This window comes from Uloborus diversus, chromosome 9, assembly GCF_026930045.1.
Source record: "Uloborus diversus isolate 005 chromosome 9, Udiv.v.3.1, whole genome shotgun sequence".
NCBI classification, from domain to species: domain Eukaryota; kingdom Metazoa; phylum Arthropoda; class Arachnida; order Araneae; family Uloboridae; genus Uloborus; species Uloborus diversus.
Window position 1 is genome coordinate 97123747 of NC_072739.1, and position 12553 is coordinate 97136299.

Genomic DNA, 12553 nt, shown 5'->3' on the forward strand with positions numbered 1-12553 from the left:
TATTTTTTTATTTTTACTGGAAAGAAGGAAACATAAAACAAAATCATAAATTGCAAATTTAGGCAAGAGATGTTACACTAAATAAAAGATGAAATTCGTTTTTCTGATTTCTTTCTTTTTGGAACATGTATGTGAGGGGAAAGAGGGGAACATGTGTGAATATTGTATGTGATACCATGGTTTAAGGAAGTACAGTTGGTTCTGTATTTAACGACTTTCAAGGGACCACAAAAAAGCGTCCTTAAATAGTATGCTCCTAAGACAAAAGTGGAGCGCCAAAGACCGTAAAAAGTCGTCTTTCAATAGAGAAAGTTGTTAAATTGAGCGTCGTTAAACAGAGAACCAACTGTATACTGAATAAAAAAAGTACAAAACTTGATAAAAGGAGGAACAAACACTTTATTTCACCGCCTTCTAATTTAATTACACCAAGAAAGGAAATGTGAACACTCTTCGGGTAAGGAACTTGAAATGGATATGGAGAAGTATTTATATTATATATTTGCATACATATTTTTTACTCCCGATACACAGAGAGTTATTCATTTCTATTTCGTTTTCAGTCATAACTATAAACATCACGCAGAAACAGTTATATTAACTCTTTGAGTCTCAGTTTTGGCCAATGAAAGTGAAGTCTCTCGAGATAGAAATATATCCTATTCTATCAGTTTTAGAGTATATAAAAAACGTCACTGACGTTAAAATTCTAAAGTCATCTCTTTTTTAATGGTATTGCTGAAAATCTAACACGTTTCTGTGAAACAGCATAATGTACATCATTTATATATCTGTATTCACATTATTTATAGGATTCATAACCTATAAACAGAACATTTAAATAATTTGTGTGCGGGTTTGCAGATGATTCATTATACACATAAAATCACAGGCGAGAATCTTGTGACTTGAAATACGTACGTTCATCAAGCACCTTTAAATGTATATCGCTAATGAAGGAGAAACACACCCAATGAATCTGTAAAGCAAATTTCTTTGCCTTCTTCTATCGAGTTGAACTTTCACGAATCAACTCGCGGGGAAGATCGGATCTGAAAACACTCAGGGCAATGCTGAATTGGGTTGGCACTGGTATGTTGGTTTAAGAACATGATTTGAAATCAAGGAAGAATTCAACTTTTCAAACAACTACATTTCAAGAAGTTGGTGGAGTTTTTTCTCTTTTGATTCTGTGATGGTGATGATCCTCAGCTTCGCAGTGAGAATCTCTGTCTGAGGCTGAAAGGAACACCTTCGGACAGTCATCGGTGGGACAGGGTAAAAGACTGGGTAAATGTGTTCCTTCATAATGATCTCGAAGATGGGCAGAGTCCACGAAAAGTCTCTGGCAAAATTTGCAAGAATAACGTCCATCGGTGTTCGGTTCCAGCACCGAATCTAACGTCAATGGTCGGCGACTGGCCCTGCTTGTCTCGTCTTTGTCTGGTGAGATGGAAGAAGGTGATGAAGATTTAGGTCTCGGGCTGGGTGTGGAGCTGATGGAGCTTATAGGAGTGTCTTCTCTTCCGTCAGATATCCTGCTCGTGCCTTCATGTAGTGAGCTAGACGCTGAAGTCGGTGGCAACATGAAGGCTGGATGAAAAGGGGGCATGACACCAAGTGAACCAGTTGGCAGAAGTCCTCCTCCAAATGCGGAAGGGGGTAAAAAACTCTCTGGGAAACGTCCATGGTAAATATCCGTGGCAAAGTTTAAAGGTAAATTTTGTGGATCATACAGTCGTGAGAAGTAGTCGTCTCTCAGACCATGATGGGGATACGGGAAAAGAGAACTCTTGTCAAAAAAGTGTCCTTTATCCGCACTTGTTGATAAAAGTTTTCTGTGTAAATTCAGGTTTGCACTATGCCTATCACGACTTCTTTTTGATGGGAAAGCTGCGTTACAGCCCTCAACAGTGCATTTGTGCATTAGCTTCAAATGTACATTTTGATAATGCGTTTTCACGCCAAAATGATTTTGGAATATCTTTCCGCACGCAATGCATCGTCTGGGATTTTCTTTATCAACAGGAATATCTACAGCACCTATCATTGATGCATCTCTGTACACTGGCAGCATTGAGAGCTGGCCATCGGGGTCAGAATCATTTGCTGACACACCAACCCCACTACTTGGAATCGGTATTGGAATAGGTTGCGTGTCAGTCGGAGGTAAGTGACTCCGTCTGTCTCTAGACATTTCGTGCATGTTCGAAGTTGGAGTTGAAGCCAAACCTAAACCAGGAGCGTGGTATGATATTCCTGTGGTTGAAGCGATATGATGTGAGAAGGTGGTTTTGTGATTGAGAAGACCTGTAAAAGCACCTAAAGACAATGTCTCTAAGTGACGAAGTGGACTTTCAAGAACTTCTTCAGATTCATTGCTATGTTTGATGATGGGATCTTTTGGCTTTGAAGATAGATCTAATGAACTCATTTCATTTTCTCTAGAAAGTATTCGATCTGGTCGTGGTGTCGATGAAGCGAAAGAAGTGATATTAGTTGATCTTACGTCAGGTTTTTCATCTGGCTTTGATGACATATGAGCAGGAACACTAGGCTGCAAAAGAGGCATTTGCATAGAAAGAGATGTGGGAAGATGAGAAGACGTGTGCGGTATAGAATCTTTGCCAATATCTTCGTCTTTTGAGTCGTCCTCTAAAAGATCAGAACTGAAGTCGTCTGATTTTGAAAGCAAGCCATTGTCATCGACGAAAGTATCGCTACTACTATCGTCTGTGGAAACATACTGAAGATCGTCATCGCTGGTCACTGCACATTTTGTAGGATTAAAACTTTTTCGTTTCCTCACACCTTTATTGCCAGAGGAACACCCATTTTGATCTTCTTTCATGGATAAATCGATTCCTTCATCACCATCATTACTCACGTCACCATTTAATTCAATTCTCGGTTTTTTCGTGAGCGACAGAGCTTCATCAGGAGAATGAAGAACTGATTTACGATGCTGAGGGAAAATTAAACCGGGCAATCGGCCACTGCTTACTCCTTCGGGAGAAGGATCATCAATTGTGCTGGATGGTTGATTATTGTCCATTTTATTAGAGCTATCATTTATGCTTCCAACTTTCTTTTCCTCTCTATCACGTTCAGAATTCAAATGGTGTTGAACAGATAAGAGATTGCTATTTCCTGAAGCGTTACTACTATTAAAGTTCATCAAGGTGCTTGGTGGTATTAAGGGAAACGGCAAGGAACTTCGACCATCGTGGTGGGACAGTTTCCTTCTTAAATTTGGCGTGTGAAGTTTAGGATTTGGATTTGCGCTATGTCTGTTACGACTACGGCGAGAACTGAACATCATATTGCACCCATCCACAGTACATTTGTGCATCTCTCGCAGATGAACAGCACTAAAATGTATTTTGAGAGCTCCTTTGTCACAAAATGTCTTTAGGCACACATGACACTGCACTCGCTTTTTACCGGTGGCAGGATTTGTTGTTAGCCCACTGAGCATTAATGGGTTCCAGCGACGCTTCATCGGATTAGCAGACTTCCTCAAGTGGCGTACCTTCTTTGCTGCGTAGATGGAATCCAGGTGACTGTGTCCTAATACTGATAAGCTGCTGCTGTGGTGATGGGAAGAAGCATGCTGCGACAGATTAATTGCTTCAGAATCGTTTTCTGAACCCTCATCTGTGGCACTGAAGTCGGAAGTTATTCCTCCATGAAGAGATGAGTTATTGGATGTGGCGTAGCTTTCGCTGAGAGTTGTTGTGGTGTGCGAGAAGAATCCAGATGTCAAAGTCGTGGTGCCTGAAACTACCCCGGAAGTGGCTGGAGTAGGTGATGGCAGTGGAGTTGGATGTTGTAGAGGAAACTGAAGCATTGGGACCTCTCTGGCATCTGGACTGTTGTTTCTATCCCTTCTGTAGTCGTATGGTTGCATATTCTGTAACTTGTTCAATGGCGAAGAAGACAAAGGGCTGTTGATGGGAGACCTTGTAATGGGGGACAGTGACGTAGTAGAGCTGCAATAAAATAATCCAACTAAGTATAACTCATTATGATGAACAAATAACATGTACTCAAAGAAAAATTACAACTTGTCATAACGGATAAAAATTTTAATATTTCTTAACATTTAAAGGTTAAACTGAAGTAGGATTTCTCAAGTAATAAACAGAGTAAACTTACGATTTCTCCAACTGAGATCAAGGAATGAATACAAAAAAGGGGGACAGAAAATTATTTCACAAAAAAAATGAATAAATAAATAATAGGAAACAGTATATCTGTACTTAGTTAGCGACATAGAATGAAAATGAAACATGTTTAGCTTAGGAAATTGCGAAAAGTTGTACATACAAACTTATTTTTTACGAAAGAAAATAAAGGAGGAATTTCTGAACATGTGGTAAAAAAATTAACTCATGAGAGCTTCTTGAAGCATAATTAGAAATAAATGGATAAGTAACGAAGTAGAAATTAGTGCATTTGTCTTTCATTAGCAATAAGTGCAAAACATCTGGATGAATAAATAATTTTTCAGAAACTAAACACCTTCACCTCTTGATTCAAGTTGTTAATTTTTAAGTGAGTGAATTTAAGATTAAATTAATAAGTACTGTACTTATTGCCTTTGAACAACATTCAATAGAATTGCATATTATTTTTGTTCAGTGAACATACTTTTCTGAATCTTTAACAGAAGTTAATAGTTGTGAACAAACTATTTATGTCCTCAACATTTATAATATATTTTGTTCAAAGTCGATTTCTCCTCTCTCAGTTACTACCAAAAATATTCAAACAAATTTTATCGAATGAGATATTGGCGAAATAAGCTGAGAAATTTAGATAATTATACTTCGTCTTTGAAAACTAAATAAGACTTTTTAAAATTATGTTAGATATAATGTAACTCATATATGAATGCGTACTAAAGTAGAAAAGAGACTGTTCAATTTAATTTGATTTGAATTTTTATAGTCACTTATTGATTCAGAAATAAGATTTATTCCATGGAATATTTAAAATTCCATGTCGGAAGAAAAACGTACAGAGAGGAGCAGATTTATTTTTTCTTCTTTTTCTTCTCTTTTTGCCTCGATTTAGGGTATTATGCAAGCTTTTTCAAATGCGCATCGTTGTATAGCGTTACTCTACTTTAGAACTTTGACCATAAGTCTAAAAACGATTGACAGATATAGCATGTTACGATTTCAAAATTTTGACTGAGAGCCCTAACAGCCTTCACCCGTGACAGAACGATCCATAAACACGACCACTTAAAACTTATCGGACAACTAGAAACAGTTGCTTTGTCTAAGTACAGAATGACATGCAGCTCTTAAAAATTATCAAATTCCAGTTACCTGACACTAGACGCTGGCTTGCTTGTCCTGCTTGGCAATGTCGGCATGTTGACAGCAGAAGCAGAACTAACTGCTGCAGACGATGAAGATCCAGACACCAAGGCTGGCTGTGAAGAAGAAGCTTGAGATGAAGCCACGACAGAGGGGGGTGGTAAGAGGGGCATCAAGCCCCGTCCTGTCCTCTGAATGAAGCGCTTGATGTCCGAATCCGAGTACTCGCGAGCTCCTTGAAGTAGAACTTGTTCCATACGTTCCGTACTTTCTTGGAGCAATAGTTGCTGAGCAATGGGCTTGGTCTCGCCGAAGCGGAGGAATTGCTGGAGGATTAAAGGTTCCTCTTCACGGGTGGGCATGATCCAACGATCCAACACCTGTCCTCGGGTGTCCTGTAAGAACGAAAAAAAATATCTCTTAGTACTTTTGATTATCATTTTTTTTCCTCTCTCCTATTCATGAATATAGATCAGAGTTTTTTTAATTACCATTATAATTTCAGGTTATATTACTAAAATGCTTAGTGGGGACACAACCATGCTGACGTTTTCAAGGTTAACCCTCCAGTACCCTTGATTTTTAGCTAACTGAAAATCCTAATATGCTTGTATATGTTACTCGCAAAGACTCTTCTGAGCCATTCCACAACCCCATAGGAGAAAGTTCTGATTGTGCCACCACGTAGCGTCGTTACGAAAAGCCCCCTTTTTTATCGAATTTATTGTACTTAACTTAATTTACACGAAGTATGCAAATAGATAACCATTTTAATAAAGCATTCTGCTTCGCCATAATCTGGTCCAAATTTTCTTGAAAGGTCTGAGAAAAAGAGTCTGAGACATAAATGTCTAATAATGAGTCTTAAATTGTATTTGATCCAAAATATTTTGCAAATAGTTTTAAATTATAGTTCAATGTTAATGCTTCGTAATGAGACTTAAATGGTAATTCAACCTAAAGCTTTCATAATCAGTCTTAAAACGTAGTTCAACTGAAATATTTAAAAATTACTCTTTAATTGTAGTTCAACTCAAATGTTTCATAATCATTCTTAAATTGTGGTTCAGCCTAGATGTTTTATAATTAGTCATAAAGTGTTGTTCGACTTAAATGTTTTACAATCAGTCTCTAACTGCACTCCAATCTAAAAGCGTTATAAATAAAATTTTAACCGTGCAATTCGATCCCAAATCACGTTTTTAATCAAATTAAGTACCTACGACGGTGGGAGGGGAGGGGAATGTAATGAGAATAAACAAGCAAAAGCTTTAATTTGAGAGTTTAGTACAAATTTAGAAAAACATCCAAAAGCATATGGATTGCTGAAAAAAATTAGCTATAACCGTACTTAAGAGATATATAGAGAAACATATAGATAAATAGATAGACCTGTGTGGGCAGAAATGTAGGTGTATAGATCATCATATCGATATATAGAATGACATGCATATTTATCAGTGATATATAGACGAAGATGCAAAAGATATTAGACACAGTAGATAATACATGTACAGACTGATAGACATTAAATAGACATATAATTATGTTGGGATATATGGGATGATAACTAATAGATAGTAAATGAGAAAAGTGGATAAACATAAACGTCGACTGTTGGTACAATATAAATGTATATCTAAGAGCCAAAGGCGGAAGTTAGGGAAAACAGACATAAAGGTAAAATAAATAGCTTAAAGTTAGTGAATCCCCCCCCCCCCACTAACTTTAAGCTGTTTATTCGCAAACGGTGAGACGATGATTGATGCAATAAATTTCCATTCATTCAGTCTTCTCACAATCCTAAAAATGTAAATGAGCTGAGAAACTGTAAAAGAGCGACTAGCCAAAAGAATAAACAATTAAGCTTGATTTATTCACTTTGATCGTCGCAACGCTGTGGTGTAAAGTTGAGACATTTCTTTTCGGGAGAGATTTTATCTGACAAGGTTGTTCCAACTTCATTCATCAGAAAAAGACATTCATTTTTTTTTCCAGTCCGCTATCCTCTTTGTTTGCAGAGCGCGAGAATGCTCGTTGCTTCGTCATTTTAATGAACTGTCACATTAAATGACGCAAGAGTTGTCACGAGGCGTTAAAAACACGATTCTTTGTTGTCAGTCCGGGCCAAAGAGTAAGGAAGATTAAGAGGACTAATCAGGTGACAAAGAGAACATCGCACAGTGTCGGACAACATAAAAGAGAAAGAGAGATGGAGGGGAGGGGGAACCCGCGTAAGGTAAAGACGAAGCTGTTTTACTTCTTTCACCTTTCTGATTAATTTTCTTTGAAATGCTATTTACATTTTATCTGCAGGAAACTGCGCATAAAAAATTTTTCATTGACAGCAAAAAAGACATTCTCCACATTGTTTTTAAGCATTTAAGATTACATCATTAATTAAAATATTGCATTATTAGGCCATTGCACGGAAAAGTTGACACATTGTCCTGCACGTGACAGCTCTATATTTAATCACACATGTCTGTGTGATTTAAACACACACACATATGTAATATATATACATATATATAACATCAGATTTCTAGTTTTTATTTTACAAAATAAGTTTGCAATACTGCTGAGTTATTGTGCAATTCAGTAACTCAGAAGTTGCTGATTCGAAGTAGTCATTGTTGGCACCCGCAACATAATAAATTCTGGGGCTGTTTTTGAATAAAATGAGTAGTAAGTCCTGCACTCCAACTGTCACCTAACCTTGCATCGCATTTCGTGAATGGTACGCTTTCGACTGCCGGAATCCATGTTATTAACAGTCGCATTTTATTTTCGTCCTTTTTACATTGGTTTTAGTGTTTTGTCGGCAATAAGTGCTTTCTTTGAATTAGTTGTTCCACTTTTTTATTTATCTGAATCTTATTTTACCTAATCCTGCTGGACCTTCCAGGGGTGTGATGTAGAACCCATTGGTAAGAAATAAAAGGTGGAGAGAGTGAAGCTCTCAAATCTTAAAGCAAGGATTTAAGTCACGTGATATATTTCAAATTAAAGTATTGGAAGAATCTGGTTTCTTTCACGCATTTCGCGTAAAACGTGTCTCCCATTCGTCGTAGTTGAGCCATGTGACTTGGGATCATTGCCTCAGCGTTTTCCAAGACAATGATTTGGCTTGTTCCCTCCAGTTACTGATTCCAGCTCTAAGGTACAACCCAGACATTTCCGGATTCAGTCGGTGGATTTTCAAGATATAGAAAATCGACAGCGTCCATATCACATGATTATGCGATACGTAAAAGATCTCTCGAGTACTCGTTTGGCTTAGAGTGCTCTTAGCTAAGTTCCTAGTGCATTTTCCCATCGAATAGAGCCCAGGTGGCTCCATCTGGTGGAGGGACTGGGCGTCGAAAGTCTTGTGCTGAAGGCACCCTCCAAAAGCGGTGCTACATGAAAGAATAGATGCTATATCGAGATATCGCACTGGGTCGCACAAAAGGTGGTGCCTCTAACGCAGCCCCGTTAGAAAAAAAAGAGCCCCAGAGAGTCCGAGGAGCATTGCTTAAAGACCACGATACTACTCTACTATATAGAAGAGAGGAATGATACATATTTGCGATAAAGACTCATCCACTAGCTTCACAGGCTATTCCAAGGTTAAACGTTCGGGTTATTGCTTTAATTACGAGTTTACATCGAGCAAAATCATTATTGCAATTTAAGATCGATCATGATGTGCCAGCAAGCGATCTGTTATCTTCGCTGTTGGTTTTATTGGCGCAAATATCTGATGAGATGTGTCGCTGGAAAACAAAAAAGCAGGACCAACATCAGATCTATTAAGGCCTGACCTATACTGATAAGAAAAGCTCTGTCATTATTGTCGTATCGAACTCGCTGGAAGCGGATCGTAGCTGGAAGACCGAGACACACGACCCGATTGAATCGACGCCATCTTCTTCCCGGAAGAACACTGCGTTGCTGAAACGTTTACAGAATGCTGAGATACGTTTTCGGGGGTTTGCTAATTTTTTTCTCTTAGTGCACCACTTATAGATGAGTTTGGCGCTTTTCATCTGTTTATTTGAATCGAAATTTTCTAGCCTTTTAATTTTTGAAAATTTTGATTAGTTCAAGATTAGTTTTTCTCTGCTTATTCTAACATCCATATTTGCAGTATTTAAATCAATTGTTTTTTCACTAAGTTCTCCGCTTGCCCGTCATTCGAGAATCTTTACTAATAATAAAGCTGAAAGTCTCTCTGTCTGAATATCGAGATCTCTGTCTGGATCTCTGAGACGCACACAGCACCTAGACCGTTCGGCCGATTTTCATGAAATTTGGCACAAAAATTAGTTTGTAGCATGGGGGTGTGCACCTCGAAACGATTTTTCGAAAATTCGGTTTTGTTCTTTTTCCATTCCAATTTTAAGAAAATTTTACCGATAAAATTATCACAACGTGGAAGAATAAATTACGAAATTATCATAACATGTAACCGTAACATTGGCGAGCAAATGAACATAGCAAATTGGCGAGAAATTTGCCATCCATTATCTGTAAATATACAGGCGAACCAAATGACCTTTTAATTTTCAACTACGGGCGAAGCCGTGCGAGTACCACTAGTAATTATGTAACACAAATTAGTGCTTATTACATTTCATGCAGTGAGAAGAAAAGTGATGCAAGTGGCAAAATTAAAAATTTGGAGATAACCTGCACAAATAGTAGGTGAACCTCTCCTCTGTCTTGGGGCAAGACATAGTACTAGTAGCCCTGGTAGTTGCTTCTGTATATCATGATTTAGTAAAAAAAATTCAATGAAAGCCTACGTAGGACGTCATCTTTATACGCGTTTTACTCAAAACTTGAAAATGTCCAGTTACATCCCTTTGCTTCTCACTGCCGCATTTAGTGAGTCCCATAAGACTTTGACATAACGGACCAGCTTATAAGAAATTTTCTGATGCAGTAAAACATTGGTATAATGACATCTACAGGAACAGAATACGAGTATTTATGACGCTATATCAAAGTGACGTTATACCCTAGTAGTGGTACCCAAACTACAGCCCGAGGCCCACATGGGGCCCGCTAAGTTGATTCGTGAGAGCCGCAGCTCTGTTCAGTGCAGGGGTGTAAAGAGGGGGGGGGAGGGATACCTGTTGGCCCGGTCCGAAACTGTAGAAGGCCCGAGATTTTTAAATTAAGGGATGAAATTTATGTAGGGATGAGGAGAAAAACTATATAAAGGGGTCTCTTAAAAGGCATTTGTGACGGGCCTCAAAATTTCTTTGTACGCCCCTGGTTCAATGTCACAAATTGAAATCACAATCATCAGTCACAATGTCACGAATTTGGAGCCAAATAAACAAAAACTGGTTTCTGGAAAACAGATGCAATTATAAAATAAGTATTTAGTAGCGAAAGCAACAGTTCTTGATTTTTTTAATTTTCCTTCTTTTTCTGCGTTTTTTCAAGTCATTTTAAAAAAATCATAATATTTTGAAAATTTACATGCATTCGGAACCGCGAGAATAATTTCCATATGAGGCGCGGCCCTCGGAGAAAATATTGCGTCACTGTTATAGACGATCATCCTTTCTGTTCATGGGCGAATGAAGTTGATTTTTTTTTTTTTTTTTTTTTTTTGACGTTATAACTGAGTTGTTGCTATAAACGATGGCCCAATAACAAAGTTCAATGGCATATTTCGATCAGTTATTCATGCGTGATGCTTCTCTGAAACACAACGCCTCCATTGCTTTTAAATTAAGAACTGGTACCAGTAAAAAGTGGAAACAGCTCATGGTCAATAATAATTGAACATAACGCTCAATCTGAAACCATATACAGTGAAATACCGTTACTACGAACTTCGAAAGATCTCAAAATTTGTTCATTGTAACTGGAATTTTGTTGTTGTCACGAGCACTCAATAGTTTTTTAATTTCGTGTTAGCAGCAATGTGGTTCCTACAGAAAGGACGTTGCTGTGTTGAATCGTGTAATCGAATGTTCGTTTGCCTTTGATGTTGGATTTTGAAATGAGCGTCTTTTTGCTAAATTTTTTTTGTACATATGTTCTAGTGTTCAATTTTAAGTTCTAACTTGTTTCAATATGTTAAACTGTCTTTTTTTTTTCCGAATTGAATAGGAATTGCTCTCTCAATTATATAGAAGCTATTTGTTAGTGAATTGAACAGTTGTTAAGGAATTCAAGCTCTGTAATGGAAAATTGAATCGGGACTGAACATTTATTTTGTTGAAACGGATATTCAGTTGTATTGGTATTCGTTGTAATAAAAAGATTTTCTCGTTCCTTAATTTTTTATGGAATCACCCCGAAAGCGAATGCCTCAATCATGAAGAGGAGCGATTTGATCACCAAAATGGCGGCTGCCTGATCCTGAGCTCCTCCGGCCATAACGAGGTGGGGAATGATGTCATCAAGATGTCAACAACGATGAGGGATGGGGCTGCGACAAGGTCTCAGAAATCATCATCTATCACTGGATCCGGACAGCAAGGTGACAAGAAAATGTGCGCCTTTTTTAATAAGACCTGCAATGCTTGATCACAACCCTTTTGCGCTGATAATGACAGTAGCGTCGGGGCCTTTGAAGAGCAGAATTGGAAGGCTGTCCTTTTTTCTCTCCCTTTATCTCTCTCCATCTTTTGTGATAATGAAATGTTAATTCACTTCCTATTACCAAAGAATTTCGCGGCTATTTAATTGCTATTAGAGATCAGGAAACTATCGACTGAGTTTTCTTAGAAGCAAAATATGTCGAAAGCGTACATCACTATCATAGTGCACTAATCCATTAATATTTGAAAGTCACTCAATGCTAATACAATTTACTGTGAATTTGTTTTTCTATTTATACCAGTGGCGTCACTCCGGGGGGGGGGGGGCGTTCGTCCCGGGGGCGTCACCCGTCTGGGGGATGACACCCAAAGTGGAATCGCAGAATTTTGAAAAATCTGAAGATAAAATGCATTTTTACGACTACAAATTTGAGAATTTTTCGGGGGTCAAACCCCCGGACCACCTATTTTCCATCCCTCATCATGGAGTGGATACTATGATCATAATTAGGTTTATATTGTCAATATTTAGACCAATTAGTGACCTCTAATACCAAAAATCTGACAATTATCTTTCTGTGTTTGAGATACGTTTGAAATAATTACGGGGTCATCAAATTTATACATCCTTTTGTTTTTTTGACCTTTCGACACACACACATGCGTCTAGGGCAA

General features: G+C 38.0%; 1 protein-coding gene across 1 annotated transcript in view; it reads right to left on the minus strand.

Annotated features, from left to right (window-relative positions):
• Positions 1-413: 413 nt before the first annotated feature.
• The window catches only part of LOC129229346 (zinc finger protein basonuclin-1-like), a 199831-nt gene continuing 187691 nt past the window's right edge, over positions 414-12553 (minus strand). The window contains exons 5-6 of the mRNA XM_054863637.1: positions 5340-5725; positions 414-3992 (exon numbers count right to left, since the gene is read on the minus strand). Of these exons, the coding sequence (XP_054719612.1) occupies positions 1157-3992; positions 5340-5725 (3222 nt within the window). The 3' untranslated portion in view covers positions 414-1156. The remainder of the gene's footprint in view (positions 3993-5339; positions 5726-12553) is intronic.